The sequence below is a fragment of the Erinaceus europaeus genome, chromosome 10 (assembly GCF_950295315.1).
Source record: "Erinaceus europaeus chromosome 10, mEriEur2.1, whole genome shotgun sequence".
Taxonomy (NCBI): Eukaryota; Metazoa; Chordata; class Mammalia; order Eulipotyphla; family Erinaceidae; genus Erinaceus; species Erinaceus europaeus.
Window position 1 is genome coordinate 118,951,480 of NC_080171.1, and position 18,043 is coordinate 118,969,522.

At 43.5% G+C, this 18,043-nt stretch overlaps 1 protein-coding gene and 1 long non-coding RNA gene across 10 annotated transcripts in view; one reads left to right on the forward strand and one right to left on the reverse strand.

Moving 5' to 3' along the window:
• Nucleotides 1-18,043, reverse strand: part of MTCL1 (microtubule crosslinking factor 1) — a 129,150-nt gene that overhangs the window by 31,168 nt on the left and 79,939 nt on the right. For 5 of the 9 annotated variants that reach the window (XM_060200681.1, XM_060200680.1, XM_060200679.1 and 2 more), the window contains 3 exons: nt 13,442-13,564; nt 8,301-8,531; nt 5,707-5,904 (listed from right to left, as the gene is read on the reverse strand). In XM_060200681.1, coding sequence (XP_060056664.1) covers nt 5,707-5,904; nt 8,301-8,531; nt 13,442-13,564 — 552 coding nt within the window. The remainder of the gene's footprint in view (nt 1-5,706; nt 5,905-8,300; nt 8,532-13,441; nt 13,565-18,043) is intronic. The other 4 variants (XM_007517158.3, XM_060200683.1, XM_060200687.1 and 1 more) reach the window with 2 other exon arrangements.
• The window catches only part of LOC132540948 (uncharacterized), a 60,812-nt gene continuing 47,733 nt past the window's right edge, over nt 4,965-18,043 (forward strand). The window contains exon 1 of the long non-coding RNA XR_009552157.1: nt 4,965-4,998. This is a non-coding gene — a long non-coding RNA (uncharacterized LOC132540948). The remainder of the gene's footprint in view (nt 4,999-18,043) is intronic.

An 18,043-nucleotide genomic window follows, 5' to 3' on the forward strand; every position in this document is an offset into this window, starting at 1 on the left:
CATATGAGGAGGTGGTAACCTCAGCCCTCATTAGATCTACACGGGAACTCTTCTCTACTTCAACGCCCCACACAAGTGTGCACAGTTCTCGCTTAACACCTGCAAAGAAGGGGAACTCACGTGGCATTTGAGAGAAGTAACTCTTCGATCTGCACAGCAGAATGACTCCCCCTTGGAGAAAGAAATCTACCAAGACAATTTGTTAATGTTTGTATATTCAGAAACATTTAAATGTTATTTTTTATTCTGAACTTCTTTATTATGTTCAGGTTAATTTGAAGATTATCCTCTACAAATCAACTCCATTGGGTATAGATCCACCTGCCAATGCCCATGTCCAGTGGCAAAGCCATTACAGAAGCCAGAACTCCCACCTTCTGTACCAAAAAAGAATCTTGGTCCATATTCTCAGAGGGGTAAATGATAGGGGATGTAAACCAGAGGGCTTTCTGTACTCCCATTCTGAAGCATTTGTCACCAGGAATCTTGTTTTTATATCATCAGTGAAAGGGAAGTGAATCTGGAAAATACCAGAGGAAGCGGGACATAGTCTCGCTTATCTGAGAACGAAGAGGAAAAAGGAAAGACACTGGGAAGTAGTAGTAAGTGAAGGGGTGAACTAGAAAGGAGGTGAAGGCAGAACCATTGAAAAAATGAGGGGGAAGTCGGGCGGCAGTGCAGTAGGTTAAGCACAGGTGGCGCAAAGTGCAAGGGTTGGCCTAAGGATCCCGGTTCGAGCCCCTGGTTCCCCACCTGCAGGGGAGTCGCTTCACAGGCGGTGAAGCAGGTCTGCAGGTGTCTGTCTTTCTCTCCCCCTCTCTGCCTTCCCCTCCTCTCTCCATTTCTCTCTGTCCTATCTAACAACGACATCAATAATAACTATAACAAGGGCAACAAAAGGGAATAAATATTTAGGAAAAAAAAAAGAAAAAATGAGGGAACACACACATATAAATACACATCAATAATTATAGAATCAGCCAGTATCAGTGACCTTGGAAGAACCACTACAGTTTCCAGTGGCAGGGATGGGACACAGCGCTCTGGTGGTGGGAGCTGTATGGAATTATACCCCTGTTATCTGACAGTTTTTGTAAATCATTTTTGAAAGACTAATTTAAAAAACATCCCTATTTCCACAGATATAAGAGAATGAGTTGTTGACTAGCTATAAAAATACAAACTGTAATGGAAGTCAATAGAGAGCACAGATTCAGTTATACACAGAGCGTTTTCTCTGGCTGCATTTAGGCCAGGTGATTTAGGTTATGGGAACTCTGCCTGCAGTCTATCCTTATTTTCACGGAGGCATTCCTAAGAATAGGTGCGTGCGTATGTGTGTGTAATTTATATAACAAGCTAGGAGGCATTCCTAAGAATAGACACGCGCGCGCGCGCGCGCGCGCGCGTGTGTGTGTGTGTGTGTGTGTGTGTGTGTGTGTGATTTACATAACAAGCTAGGAAGAAAAGAACCAGAGAGAGGACAGATGGGAAGAAACACTCGCTACCCAGGTGAAGATTTGTCATACACTTTATCAGGTATGCTACAAACTGTAACCATGGTCTGTGAAGTGTGACTGGGGTGGAGAAAGTCATTCCTTAAGTATCACTAATTAATTAATTAATATAAAACATTAATCCCCTAATAATTTTTTTTAAAAAAACATCCTTTAGTACTTACGAATTTTCACCTCCTGAAGGTATTATTTTTATTTTTAAGCTTATTGTTACCTATTTACTTATTTATTTGCTTCCAGGTTTATCACTGGGGCTTGGTGCCTGCACTACGAATCCACTGCTCCTGGAGGCCATTTTTTCCTAGTGTTGTTGCCGCTGTTCTCGGATAGGACAGAGAGAAATCAAGAGAGGAGTGGAAGAAAGAGAAGAGGAGAGAAAGACAGACACCTGTAGACCTGCTTCACCGATTGTGAAGTGACCCCCCTGCAGGTGGGGAGACGGGGGCTGGAACCAGGATCCTTCCTCCGGTCCTTGCGCTTTGCGCCATGTGCACTTAACCCGCTGTGCGACCGCCCAACTCCCCTGAAGGTGTTATTTTCATAGAAATGAAAACAAATAAATATACAGCAAAAACAAAATATTCCATAATCATAAGTCCTGGTCTGACTCCTTTCCTAAAGAGCAGCATCGCAGTCTAAAGAATCAACTGTGACACAACAAACAAAAGATAAAAGTCATCTAGATTGAAGAAGTGAGTTTTCTCATCAAAAAAGAAAAGTCTGAGTGACTCTCAGTCCTGATGTGTAGGTGTTGCCTGCCGCAGGCGCTCTTTCCGTAGGTGTCCACATCCTGAATTAAAGCAGGAAGCTCCGGGGACAGAAAGTAAAGCTGGCTGGCGTCTACTGATCACCTACCCTGGTGAGTTGAAGTGCAGAGAACCAAAGCGCTTCATCTACAGGAGAAAGGGCTGCTTTTACTTAGGGGAAGCCTGGCACACACACACAAAGCTCAGAGCAAGTCCTGGATCCATGCTGAAGGCCTAAAGGAGTTTGGCGAGACCCTGGGTGAGACTCTTCAGCTACGGCTGAAAACGTGGAGACTAACATGAAACATGATGTCACTAGTCTTGCTCTGAATTTTATATTGGATTCTTATTTAAACTTATAGAATATATTTATACTTAATATTTACTTTATACTTTATGTTTAAATATATTAAATATTTATACTTTATTAATATATTAAATATTTTATAAAAATCACAAAATATTTATATAACAAATATTTATTAATATATTAAATATTTATACTTTATATTTAAATATATTTAAACTTATAGAATAATAATAATGGGAGGTCGGGCGGTAGCGCAGCAGGTTAAGTGCAGGTGGCGCAAAGCACAAGAACCGGCGTAAGGATCCCGGTTCGAGCCCCCAGCTCCCCACCTGCAGGGGAGTCGCTTCACAGGCGGTGAAGCAGGTCTGCAGGTGTCTATCTTTCTCTCCCCCTCTCTGTCTTCCCCTCCTCTCTCCATTTCTCTCTGTCCTATCCAACAACGATCTCAATAACAACAATAACAATAATAACCACAACAACAATAAAAAAATGATGATGATGATCACATTTCTGAATGAAAAAAAAGCAACTCTCACTTAATAAATTAAATCAACCTGAGAAGACTAGTTATTGGAACCATGAGGTTCATATTTCTAATACTATTAGTCACCTTGTCTTAAAAAAAAATGAAATGAAACAAAACAGAACAAAGTCCTTAATGACTTGATTTAACACCAATAAGTAGGAAACATAGCCTTAGACGTCCTGGCCTCATCAGAGTGCTGCTCAGTGTTCTGGAAAGACCCAGCTGAGAGGGACACGGCATGCTCTCACCTAGCCCCACATCTGCCATCGAGAAGGGCAGATGAACAAAGCACCTACTGTTTTGAGGACAGTCGAGTCACTGCCACAAGATCATGTAACTAATACTCAGTCAGCAAGACAAATTCACAAAGGCAGACATTTTCCAACCTGATTAATTTTCATGTACTATTTCCAAGGCTGACTTAGTACATGTAATTTTTAAAAATATCGTTCAACATGATAAATGTTGCCATCTACTGTGCTTGGCTGGAAGAATGCTCAGATGATACGATGCAGAGACCAAGGCCTGGGAAACGCTGTGGCTTCTGCATTTGTCCTTGAGAAAGATGTCTGGTTATTTTCCCAACTCTGCTTATCACCTTGGGAGGTTCTTAGAGTTTCTGAAAGGGACACAGATTACCACAGCATCTCTAGAAGATATGTATTATTGCTGGTGCATCCAGACTGCCTAGTTAATGTCCATATCACTAGAGTGTAGGTGAACCACACCAAATAGATTCCTTCCCAGAGAACCAGGTGTAGCTGACAGTAAAACTCACTAATCTGCCCTTGGACAGATGGCACTGAATATGCAACTACTACGAACACACAAGTCCATTAAAGACTCACCGAGTTCTGCCTGTCTAGAACTCAGTCTGTTAGCCCACGTCAGTCTTTCTACCACATACCATAGAGTGGAAACTACTGGGCCCACTTCCATTTCCAATGGGAACAGTTTAAAAATTAGTGTTGGGGTCTGGGCAGTAGTGCAGTAGGTTAAGTGCACATGGCGCGAAGCGCAGGGACCAGCGTAAGGATCCTGGTTCGAGCTCCTGGCTCCCCACCTGAAGGGGAGTCGCTTCACAAGCGGTGAAGCAGGTCTGCAGGTGTCTATCTTTCTCTCCCTCACTTTGTCTCCCCTCCTTTCTTGATTTCTCTTGGTCCTATCCAGCAACGACGACATCAATAACAAGAACAATGATGACAACAATAAACAACAAGGGCAACAAAATGGGGGAAAAAAAATGGCCTCCAGGAGCAGTGGATTCATAGTGCAGGCATGGAGCCCCAGCAATAACCCTGAAGGCAAAATAAAAAAGAAAGAAAGAAAGGAAGGAAGGAAGGAAGGAAGGAAGAAAGACAGAAAGGAAGAAAGAAAGAAAGAAAGAAAGAAAGAAAGAAAAAAAGAAAGAAAGAAAGAAAAAAATAGAATTCACGCTGGAAAAAAAGGAGGCAAAGAGAGATAGTATTAAAATACACTAAGTTTCTGGTTAGTGGCTTTGCATTACTTTCCACCCCAGGGAAAGGGTAAAATTTCCCATGACTATTGTTTAGAGAACCACATGGGCTGCATTCTTCCCCCTTCCCCAAAGCATTTGGGTTCACATTGTAGAAAATGATCTTACAGCGACAAATTACTTGAGTTAATCACACTCACATAATCAGCATTTCTTTAAATATATATATATATATATATATATATATATGACTGGTAGATTTTCAAAGATTATCAGCAAAGTAGCACTTTACTCTCCAACTAGATCATTGCTGGAAAACTTTTTCCATGATCTAGAACTTTCCCACGGACCCTGGCCTGATGAACTCCCTAATAATAGTAATCACAAGTGCCACTGAAAATATAACCTGAGCGTCGGGCAGTAGCGCAGCGGGTTAAGCGCAGGTGGCGCAAAGCACAAGGACTGGCATAAAGATCCCAGTTTGAGCCCCCAGCTCCCCACCTGCAGGGGAGTCGATTCACAGGCGGTGAAGCAGGTCTGCAGGTGTCTGTCTTTCTCTCCCTCTCTCTGTCTTCCCCTCCTCTCTCCATTTCTCTCTGTCCTATCCAACAATAGTGACATCAATAACAACAATAACAACAAAGGCAACAAAAGGGGAAAAATGACCTCTAGGAGCAGTGGATTCGTAGTGCAGGCACCAAGCCCCAGCAATAACCCTGGAGGCAAAAAAAGAAACAAACAAACAAAGAAAAAAACAAGTGACCCAAAAGAACTTGCAACACTTTGCATGTTTGGGAATTTAAAAATAACAAAACAAAACAGCCACACTTGTACTCACCCCCCCCCCCCACCGCTACTCACCTTCCCGCGCACCCCGCGCACCCCCCAATGTTGTCAAATACATTAGCAGTGCTGATTCAGCTAGATGTCATCCTTGATAACAACACATCCCCTGTAGGGGCTGTCTTGGTGTTCTCAGAAGGTGGTCAACCTTCTAAGGGCACACATCACTCTATGAATATTGTTTTTCCCTTCGAAGATATATCCACTGGCCCTGAACACCAGCACATACAATAAGATGACACAGGTAATGGGTAAGAGTTTCCTCTCCCGGATATGGACAGATGAGGGACCGGGGTCTTGGTACCCACCTGCCTGTGGAGCTGTCCTCCGTCTGCAGGCTGCAACCTCAATCCGTGTTCACCCATCTGCATGGGGCAGCAGGGAGACTGCTCGGCCTCCATCAGCCCAAAGCCTGGGCTACAGTCCTCGTGGTTGGGGCCTTCTCCTTTTGTGTCCCTCTGGACCCCAAATTCCCCGAGCCTGGGGAGGGTCTCTGGATGTTCACCCTAAACACAGCCAGAGATGACAGTCACAGCTGGACCCAAGTCCTTTAGCTGTGCAGCCTGATTTTATATTTTGAAGATAACTGTTTTCGTGTCTCAGTCTTTCCCCCTAGTGCTGTCACTGTGGTCCTTTGCTTGAGTGGTCTTTTCCTCCATTTAAACAGCATGGGGTGTGAGCCCAGGTTTTAGAAGAATTGCAAAGATTAGAAATTTTGCTATTTGTAAGTTGTATTCACCTTGAAAAGGTTTACTATTTAGAAAAGTATAACTGCTTTTTTTGGGGGGATATTGCTTAGCAGGAGACTTTACAGCTATTTCAAGGTTTTGCTTCATTTAGTACCCTATGTCATGGATATTTGAAGCTGGGTGAAGTCATTTCTGAAGATTTTCTTTCCCTCTGTGGGAAGAGGTCTCTTCACTGTAACCTCTGGTTGATAGAATGACTTAACACTACACTGTTCACCAGAGTAAAGGCAGATAAAAGGTCTTTGCGGGCTTAAAGGCCACCAACCCAGCAACCCAGCAACATGGAGCGGTTGACAAAGGAGCCAGGGCTGTGAGGCCAGAAGGCTTCTCATCAGTGGTTTGAGCAATCGCTAGAAAGTAAGGCCAGAAGGAAGGAGCCTGATGCCACTCTAGCTTAGCAATAAAAAAAAAATCAACCACAAAATAAAAACTGTTTTGTTTTTGTTGTTATGAATCTGAGAACTCAGGCATCAGAAAGATAACATACATAAATTGCAGAAATGGTGAAAAAGTGGGAAGGGGAGATAGCATAATGGTTATGTTAACAGACTCTCATGCCAGTGGCTCTGAGGTCTTAGGTTCGATCCCCTCAGCCTGAGCTGAGCAGTGCTCTGGTAAGATTTAAAAAGAAGAAGGAGAAGGAGGAGGAGGAGGAGGAGGAGGAGGAGAAGGAGGAGGAGGAGGAGGAGGAGAAGGAGAAGAAGAAGGAGGAGGAGAAGGTGGAGGAGAAGAAGGAGGAGGAGAAGAAGGAGGAGGAGGCGGAGAAGGTGGAGGAGGAGAAGAAGGAGAAGGAGAAGAAGAAGAAGGAGGAGGAGGAGGAGGAGGAGGAAGAGGAGGAGGAGGAGGAGAAGAAGAAGAAGGAGAAGGAGGAGGAGGAGGAGGAGGAGAAGAAGGAGGAGGAGGAGAAGAAGAAGAAGGAGAAAAAGGAGAAGAAGGAGAAGGAGAAGAAGAGGAAGAGGAAGAGGAAGAAGAAGAAGAAGAGGAAGAGGAAGAGGAAGAAGGAGAAGGAGAAGAAGAAGAATGGTGAAAAGTGGCCCACCTAAGGCTCAGAAGTTGTGTCACTGGTCGTGTACAAAGATGCGCATGCTGTGACCTGGGAGGTGGTGAGCGGATAATTCGTGTACAAAGATGTGCATGCCGTGACCTGGTGAGCGGATAATTCCTTGGACTCTTCAGCATGAAGTTCCAAGTGTAACCCCCGGCACTGAATATGCCAGGGTGATGCTTTGGTTATTTCTCTCTCAAGTAAATAAATCTAAATAAACAAACAAACAAAAACACCTAACTTTCACACTTGAGGCTTTGAAGTCCCAGATTCCATCCCTAGCAAAACAAATAAATCAGACATTCACATATAACCACATAGGTCAGACAGCTCACCCTGACAGTGTGCCTGCTTTGTCACGCACTTGAACCAGGTTAGAACCTGGCCTCCGTCACCCTGGAGGAAGCTTCAGTGCTGTGGCCTCTTTCCCTTTGTCTCCGTCTCTGACTCTCTACCTCAAAAGCTGACTTAGAGTAGTGAAGCCCCAGTGACATCAACAACAAAAACTGTATCAGGAGAGAGTTCTAGCACTTAAGAACAAAAACTGAAATGGAAAGAGTTTTGCAAATCACTCCGGCTGACTAGGACAGTTAATGACACCAGGGCTGTAATTTTTATGAATTGGAAAGTCAGCGACAAAGGAGACAACAGAACTTTGCTTGCAGAACAGCTATAAACCAGGATGCTCTTGAAGTAAGTTGAAAGAACACCTGTGTAACTGGCTGACCCACTGCCTTTCTGGGGCTTGGATAGGATTTGTCAAGATAATAGAGCCTAACTCTATGTTCACGTGCAGGGGGACAGCAGTCAAGAACAAAACCAATACAAATAATAAACTCCAGGAGCTGGCTGGTGGCGCACCTGGTCGAACACACATCTCATAGTGAGCAAGGACCGGGGTTCGAGCCCACGGTTCCCACCTGCGGGGGGAAAACTTTGTGAGTGGTGAAGCAGGGCTGCAGGTGTCTCTCTGCCTCTCCCTATCTCCCCTTCCCTCTCGATTTCTGGCTGTCTCTATCCAATAAATAAATAAAGATAATACATTAAAAAAATAACAACAACAACAATAAAAAAAACAACAAGTAATAAACTCCCTGGGTGCAGGTACCTCGGCGAAGTCCTCTCCTTCTTCCTCCACCTGCCTTCCTTGCCGCCAGTGTTTCAGCAGCCGTCTGAGTTTGACGTAGAAAAGGAAAATGTTCTGCTTCAAGGACCGGAGCTCCTGCTGCATCAGGCTCCTCTCGTTGCTCCACGTGCGCTCGTGGAGGGTGTTTTGCAAAGCCAGGCTGTGCATTTCCAGCTCTTTCCACCTCAGGGCATACAGATGCTCCTCCTCCATCTTGAACAGAGTTGAGAGAGAAGGTGTGACAAGCAGCTCTCCCCATTTGGCCAGCTCAACCCAACCAAGATTTGGCAAATGGTCCACCTAAGTCATTTTGCATATGGGGCGTGAAACACAGAAGCCCCCAAAGGTTCAGTTTAGCCTCCTGAAATACTTACTAATTTTAAGACCTCCTAAGTTTTCTGGTCCAGAAGCAAGGGCTATTTCAACATTAGGTATTCTAAGCTTATGGTCAAGTCTATCATTATTATTTTTAAATTATCTTTATTGGATAAAGACAGGAAGAAACTGAGTGGGAAGGGGGGTGATAGAGAGGGAGAGAGATACCTGCAGCCCTGCTCCACCACTCGTGAAGCTTTCCCCCTGCAGGTGGGGAACAGGGGCTTGAACCCAGATCCTTGTGCACTGTAATGTGAGCACTTAACCAGGTGTGCCACTGTCCCGCCCCTCATTACGTTTGAAAAATGTTTATCTATTCGATAGAGACAGAGAGAAACTGAAAGAGAAGGGGAAGACAGAGAGGAAGAGAACACTTGCAACACTGCTTCACTGCTTGCAAAGCTTCCCCCCTGCAGGTGGGGGCTGGGGGACTTGAACTCGACTCCTTGCACACTGTAACATGTGTGTTCAGTGAGGTGTGCCACTATCCAGTCCCTTAAAAACGTTTCTTTTTTCCCCAGTATTTATTATTTATTCCCTTTTGTTGCCCTTGTTTTATTGTTGTAGTTATTGTTGTTGTTATTGATGTTGTTGTTGGATAGGACAGAGAGAAATGGAGAGAGGAGGGGAAGACAGAGAGGAGGAAAGACAGACACCTGCAGACCTGCTTCACTGCCTGTGAAGCGACTCCCTTGCAGGTGGGGAGCTGGGTGGGGATCCTTCCGCCGATCATTGCGCTTTGCGCCACCTGCGCTTAACCTGCTGCGCTACCGCCCGACGCCCCCTTAAAAACGTTTCTAAACTGCTCATGAAAATTGTCTCTTGCATGTATAGCTTCAAGCTGACCTCCCTGCAGATTTCACTTGCCCTGTGTATGTAAGCTCCCACACAAGGCACTTGGTGATTATAAAGGGATATGAGCAAATGCTACCTCTTGATTTCCTGAGCCATCAGCTCTCCACAGCCTCGCGCAGACAGAGAATGCCAAGCTGGTGGAGGCCCACAGAAAGGCAGAGGCAGAGCTACAGGGCCAGAATAAATCCACTGTGAACATGCAGTGCTCTTCTATACAAAGTAGTGAGCAAAGAGGAAAATAAATTGATAAGCCAACTCAATAATTCACACTCCGGTTATATTGGGCAATCTTAGGCAAATACTGAAGCTACCAGGAAGATTTAGTGTGTAGTGCAGGGGTGATGCCCCAAGTTCAAGACCCAACATCACATATGATTAGAATCATATGCTTCTTATAAAACAAATGAATCTTTTAAAAACAGCATTGCAGGGCCAGGTGGTGGCGCACCTGGTTAAGCGCTCACATCACAGTGCACAAGGACCCAAGGTCAAGACCCTGATCCCCACCTGCAGGTGGAAAGCTTCATGAGTGGTGGAGCAGGGCTGCAGGTGTCTCTCTGCCTCCTTCCCTCTCTATCTCCCTTCTCCCATCTTTTTTTCTGTGTTATAAATGTTTCTAAACGGCTTAGGAAAATTGTTTCTGACTTCACTGCAGATTCCACTTGCCCTGTGTATGTGGGCTCCCACACACAGACACATTTTCCATTTTTCTCTGTCTCTATGAAGCAACAATAATAATCAGCATTGCTCAAAGAAAAAATTTGCACCTCTAGGTGAAGTGCCAGTGTACTTTAAAACATGAGTATGGACATTCTTCAAGCAACAGACAATTATTATCGGTAAAGGCTGAGAAAATGGGAGTGAATAAAATCTTATTTTATAAACAAGGGCAGAAGAATAATGTCTATAATACCGCCAGTGAATTATGGGTGAAGACTTTGCATAAAAGCAGAGTCAGAAGCTTGCTTCACCATCAGCTGTTATCTCATGATTAAATTCATACTCCCTCGTGTGCCAAGACCCCAGGCAGTGGGTTCTGCTTTGTTTTGCCCTCCTAAAGGACTAGACCAATACTCAGGAACCATGAGTACTGGCTAGAACTACAATTGCCTGAGATTGACACCAACAAGACTGAAGTCCTGAAGATGGGAGAGTGGGAGGAGGACAGCTCTGGGAAGGTCCCTGGTCCCCTGGTCTGTACTGTAACCTGCATGGCCACTGTGTTGATACTTTTTTTTTTGGTTCAGTTCAAGTGGAAACAACATAAAACCGTGGTGATGTAATTCACTATCTTGGCAGCCCCTAGAGTGCTACTTCTGGGCATCTTTCTACCGACACAGAAATAGAGAGGCATGGGGGAAATGAGAAGCTGAGAGAACAGGAAACTGTCTTTGCAATTTCCTGGCAGTACCATGTTAGCCTCTCGATTCACTGGTAGAATGTCCGCTTCCTCTGCTGCATAAGGTAGCTATTACTGGGTTGTTGGAAAAGTCATGACATTTCTTCCTTCATTCCTTGCTTTCTCTCTTTCTTCCTTTCTTTAACCAAAGCACTACTCAGTTCTGGTTTAGGGTGGTGTAAGGGATTGAACCTGGGAGATTCAGAGATTCAGGCATGATAGAGTCTTTGCACAACCACTATGCTACCTACTCCTGCCTATGACATATATATTATTTTTTGCCTCCACGGTTATCACTGGAGCTCGGTGCCAGCACTATGAATCCACTGCTCCTGGAGGCCATCTTTCCCATTTTGTTGCCCTTGTTGTGGTTGTTATTGTTTTCATAGCCGTTGCTGCTGTTGGATAGGACAGAGAGAAATGGAGAGAGGAGGGGAAGTCAGAGAGGAGAGAAAGATAAGACACCTACATACCTGCCTCACCGCTTGTGAAGCAACCCCCCCCCATAGGTGGGGAGCTGGGGGCTTGAACCAGGATCCTTACGCCGGTACTTGTGCTTTGTGACATGTGCGCTTAACCTGCTGTGCTATCGCCTGGCCCCCGACATATTTTTTCTATGTTAAAAAAAATGTTATGACTTATCTGTAAATCCACTATTTTTTTTTTTTCCGCAGAGAAATGAGTATCTGGTGCCGAGTACCCAGCTCATGACAAGTGCTCTAGGGCATAAAGTACTAGCTGGTGGAAGCAGCACTGTGGGGAGGAGATACTGTTTCTTTCACCTGCAACTTCTGGAAGTGTTCTCTCCTGTCTGTCACTTCTGTACTACTGTTGATACCTGTATCTATTTCATGACTTTAAATATTCAATACTTGCCCAGATTCAGAGCTGGCTCCCTGCCACTGGAGGACTAAGGCAAGTGAGCTGGCATCTTCCTTCCCTTCTACTCAAGCCTCACCAGCAACAAGTGAGATCTGGGAGCTTCTACTCGAACACATTGTTTTAACCTGGATCCAAGGTTAAAAAGAGACATACCTGGATCCTGCCATTTTGCTATCATTATCTCCAGGAATAAACTCACTTTGCAAAAATGATTTTTGATGCAATGCAAATAAAACAAAAACAGTTAAATTACTTCGGAATTGACCTTGTAGACAGTATGAAATTAATTTCCTTTTATGATAATATGTGTAACTTTACCTCTAAACAACACTTCTAAAAAGGGTGTGTTATCTAGTGACTGCTCAAGATTGCTAAAGAATATTCAGGCCTGGCTGTTCAGCTCTGCTGTCCATAATCTGCAAGATGCAGGAAGTACTTCCTTTAATACGTTTAATACGTTTCTGACCTATTTAGTTGAGCATAACTGCAAACAGACGGGGCGAGGTGTATGTAGCACACATTCCTCATTAAAATAAATCCTTGGGTACACTTGGTAGCTTACGTTGCACAGGATAAGCATTTTAAAACACCACATTTCCCTTTTCAACATCAAGTGAGTTTTTAAAAGATACTTTACAGCTATTTTTTCAAGAACAAGTACAGCTGGGGGGGGGGGTCACCAATTCTTAGTTCATGTATTTGTTTATGGCTTAATTATACCCAGGGCGCCAGGGACTGAACAGTCTTTAGGGAGACCCTTGGGCAAAAAATGTCCTGACTGCCAATCTAGTCTACTAGGAATTCTGGGAAAGGGATTTAACCAATAAAAGCTTATTAGACAGTAATAGTTTATCCTAAAACAGCAGGAAGAGTTAATAAGGGAATAGCTCAGTTGATGGTTGTTTAAAAAAAAAAGTTTAGGGTGAACCTCTGCTAGGAAATTTACTAACTGCTGACTGAAAAAACTTTCTTTTTTTTCAGGTAAATTAAACTTTATTGGACACAAAAACATGTTAGGGAAGAGAGGAAGAGAGGAACAGAGAGAGAGAAAGAGAGAGAGAGAGAGAGAGATAAAAGGAGAAAAGCTAGGAGACTGAAAACTGACTTACATATAGCTCACATGGTGGTCCCAGGAGAGCTGTTTCCTTTTTTTAAACCAGAGTTCTGATCAACTCTGGCAGGGCACTGCAGGGTCGTGCAGGGGACTGAACCTGGGACTTCAGAGCCTTGGGCCTGAGAGTCTCTTTGCATAACCATTATGCTATCTATCCCCACCTAAAACTTTCAAATCTGCAGGATGACAAAGATTAGAGACACACGTTAATGTCTCACGGCACAAGGGCTACAGGATAACTTAGAAAGAACTTTCTGAGGCCACACTGTCAACGGTGAAAATCCTATCAGAGTGCAGAAAAGTCTGCAGACTGTTAATCTCTGGGACACTGGGGTGAGAGGAGGGATGGCCGACCTCTCTCTCTCTGTCCTGGAGTCCAGTAGCCGCCTGAGGCATGGCAGGCAGGCCAATGTTCTTTTTAAATACACCATCGCCATTTCTCTTGGGAGACTTGGCAGTCAGAGAAGCAGTTGTCTGAAATCTGGGTTACATATTTACCTTACAGATCTTGTTTGTCAATTTCTCTGTCTCCTCTTGAAGCAGTCTGGTCGCCTGTGCAAGCTGACCCTGCAGCCCCTCTACTGATACAGTGTGTTCAGGTAAAACGGGAGGACGCCTGAGCTGATTGGTGGGATAAAGGAAGGGCTTTAGTGGAAGCAAAAATCCTCTCTGAGGTGAAGACGCAGGACAGACATATGCACAAGCCAGAGAGACATACGGAGCAACACAACACATGGGGACACTGCAGCAGTGAAGAGACTGTCCCATGCGGGGGCCTGAACAACCCCACCTGCCCTTCACCTCTTCTCCAAAAGCTAAGGTGGTGAACACCTGCATTCTGACCACCAGGGCACCAGCAGGCAGGCTGGGAGAAGGGAGCCTGGGTACATTAGACTTACGTTTGCTTCCACAGCAGCTTACGACTAGGCAGGGTTTTTTCTTATTTGGTTTGATTTGGTTTGAATATGGGGGTGGTCAGAACTGGTAACGAGGGAGTCAAAATATGACTCCTTCACACAGTCAGTCCCTGGGAGTTGCAGCCCAAGTCGGTATGTGTCTCCCTAAATTCAACAGGCAGTTAGCTTGGATGTTTTCTCATTTTATTAAGAGTTTTTCCCTGTCTAAATGAGAGTGCCTTTTCTCCCAGTAGACCTTCCGAGATGTTTAGGTTAATTTAGGTGGTATTTCTTTAATTCCCAGGCACGTCACTTCTCATCTCGGTTGCATATGCCGCCTAACTGGTATTGCACAAAGATCTTATTATATTTTATGTAAAACAATAACAACAAAGTCTAGAGAAAAAATTTGTATCATTTTTATTGGCAAAGTCTACTTTTATGTCCTTATGTTTATAGAGGAATCTCAGTCATTGCTGTTGAAATGTATTTTACACATGAAAACACAGATTACAAAATTCTCGGGTGGTGGTGGTCCAGGAGGTGGTGCAGGGGGGTAAAGCTTTGGCCTCTCAAGCATGAGGTATCTGAGTTCAATCCCTGGCAGCACATGTACCAGAGTGCTGTCTTTCTCTCTCTCCTCCTATCTTTCTCACCAATAAATAAAATATTTTTTAAAAAACAAAAATTCTCAGGTGTCACTGAAATTGATACTATTTGAAAACAGGCAACTTGCAAAGCCTGTAGATTAATGAAAGAAAAATAAATGAAATTTCACTGGGTCATTCTGTATCATTAACGAGCCTGCAATTTCTCTCTATGGTTCCTGTTTGCTTTTCCTAGTGTGATAATAACACTTGGGTTATAGTGACAGCGATAGCTCCCAAGCAGGAAATGTAAAAATAAACAAGTAGATTACTTCCCTAGCTAGGCAAGGGGATGACAGAGAATACACAGGGGGAAAAGACAGAGAGAAAATCAGAGAGAGAGAGAGAGAGAGAGAGAGAGAGAGAGGAGACGGGATTTTCAACTTTGGGATACATTTCTGAGAGCTGCAGATCTTACTTAGCTCATGCCCCTTTCAAGAAGCTAACTCATGGACTATTAAGAATGTTAAAAGATTTTTTATTTCTTTTGTAAATACTTTGCTGGTGGGAACTGGGGATTTGAACCCGGGTCCTTGTGCAGTGTAACATGTGCGATCAACCAGGTACACTGCCAGCCCCTAAGTATTTCTTTGTATTGCCAATGACTTGAGGTTATGATAGTCTCCTATCTACCAGGAAGGTCTCTGGGGTTCTCACTTCTTCTTCTAGCGTTTGCCCTTCTTCTGTAGCCAGTCAACAGCGTCAGGTTGAAAGCTGTCAGGAGCTGCTTGTTGCTGGCTTTGAAAGTGACTGGGATCCATGTGGATTCAGTTGGCTAGGAAGGATCATCAGTTTCCCCAATGAATGGGTACTCACGGGATGCACCACGAGAAGGTCGATCCAATGCATCCTAAGGAGAGGCATTTCTCTACACATTGAATTTACTTCCAATGACTAATTTCTCTTTTTAAAAGTTCTTTTTGTTTTTGTAGAAAAAGAAAGTATTCTTCACATGTGAACACTTTAAGCTTAGAAGTCTATATATTTAGTTATGTATTGTAATGTTTATTATGTAGTTCATATGGAACTATTTACTAATTGAATTAAATGCAAAATATATATTTGTAATCCATTTAAATATTCTGTTGTCTTAAGTATGAGTGCAGTGGCTGAAAATAGTTTGCTAAAAAGTTCTTTTTACTGCTTTTAATCTGTTTGACTTTTAAAAAAAATTTAAAAAAACTTTTAAAATTTTATTTATTCCCTTTTTTTTTTGCCCTTGTTTTATTGTTGTCGTTATTGTTGGATAGGACAGAGAGAAATGGAGAAAGGAGGGGAAGACAGAGAGGGGAAAAGAAAGACAGACACCTGCAGACCTGCTTCACCACTCCCCTGCAGGTGGGGAGCCGAGGGCTCAAACCGGGATCCTTCCTCTGGTCCTTGTTCCTTGCGCCACCTGCGCTTAACCCACTGCACTACCGCCACTGCAGACTCCTAATCTGTTTGACTTTTATGATGCTAACTTGCTCTCAGCTCCTGCCTGACTGCAGTGGTCTTGACTCTGACAATCCCAGCAGTATACAGAAGGACTAGCTGATTCTGCTGTTGAACTGGCTGACCCTTGCTCCAAGTGTGTGGTTTTGGCTTTGCAGAAATCAGCAATACAGCATAAACTTTCTACTTCTTGGAGATTTCTGGGTGAACAGATAGCTTCAGTTTAAAGCCCAATCCTCAGGCTGGAGAGATACCATAACAGTTATGCAAAAGGTATTTAGGCTGAGGCTCTGTGGTCCTAGGTTCAATCCATCGTTACCACCGTAAGCCAGAGCTGAGTACCACTGTAGTCTTTCTCTCTCTCATTAAAGTAAATAAAATATTAAAAAAAAAAAATCCTGGCAAGGTCATTTGCTTTATACTTAGTTACTTGGGGGTGTGTGTTTCTCCAACTTTAATTTGCTTTCATTTCTTCTCTGCTCCTGCTGGGCCCAAGGTTCATTTCCTGTTCCTGTGGAACTATTCAAACACCAGGTTCCTGGGAACTATCCTCTTAATGATGATAGGTACTGTTCTGGTTTTTAATTCGGAGTTTGATTCTAATCCTTGAAGACTGTTTTCTAATTTTCTTGGGAATTCAGCTCTGTGTTTAAAGGGACATTGTATGTTTTATGCTGATTTTCAACAAATATTTACTGGAATGAATTCAAACATGGGAGCATCATACTTTAGCAACCAGTCCTCTGGTTGAACGCTGCTTTGAAGGGGGAGTTGAAAAGGACTCAGCTCTACCAGGGTGTTTATCTGAATACTTGATTTACCCACAGTGGCTCCCCATCTCATCTGTGGACAACTGTCAAAAGCAGAAATGGCTAGGTCCTCATCTATCAAGTTGTGCTTTCTTTCACTGTCCATTTTTGCTATATGAACAATAAAACTCCTATGGGCAACTCATGGCTTTTACTGGGGAAACTGTCGCTCCAGTGTTACAAAAAACCCAGAATATAAACATGCTACAGCAAAACTTTCCAGTCTAGAATTATCCTGATGCCACACGACTACAGATAGTCACATACATTGAGGAAATATTCACATAACACGAAGATTTCCTTTAGAAACACACACAGACACACACATCAGACTAAGAATCACCCTTTCCCCCACCCAGTTAAAATTTTTAACTGCATGTTAGACAAATTCACCCTGATCTCTCTGTGAAGGCAATTTATTTAAACAGATTCCATCCTCGCTTGATCCAGAGATGTGAAGGCAAATGAATCTGAACATCATAATTACTTGCTTGCCCTGTGTTCATGTTCTGAGACTAATGTCCACATTTCTCCCTTCCTCCCACTAATTTCCTGAACACAGAGTAAATGACCTAGAAATCACATTATCTCGGTGAAAGTCAAACAAGCAAACAAAAAAACCAAAAAAAAAAAAAAAAAAAAAGAAAAAAGCAAAGTTGGGGGAAGGAACAACTGGTCACTGTAGCCACTACAGTAGTTACAAAGGTGCTAGGTTTTCGGCAGAGTCTCAACTTCTCCTTTTGCTATCACTTCTTTAAAAAGCAGTGCATGAAGTCAGCATGTGTGTACACATACTTGGCATAAAGCCCTGTATCATTTTATCATGCTTGGCATTTCACAGCTGAGGCAGAAGGGATGACAAATGCCTTGGTCCTTCATTGATTAAAAGATGAAAGAGAAGCTACTGAGAAGAGCTCTTGGCGATTTCTGACCCAGAAACTCAATCCTCGGGGCAGACTTGATTTCACTTACACTGGGAATGTGAGTAGTGCCCATGCTGGGATGTCTCGTGTGGCACTGTTTGTAAGCTGCTCCTACATTCCTACATTCCAAGCTGCATAGCCTACACACTACTCTCTCTTATCAAATGGCACTCTCAGCAGATTTCTTGGGAGCCACCGGAAGCAAAGTGAGTGAAGAGTCTGGTGCATGGTATATGAATCTTGCCAAGATCTACCAAGATGAATAAACAACAGAGTATTTGCCTTCCTGGAGGGTGGTAGCTGTGTGTGTGCGTGTGTGTGTTTTCTGAGCAGTTAACTTTTTGTCTGATTGTATTAATATGTTCCTATGTGTTAGAGCATTCTGACTTCA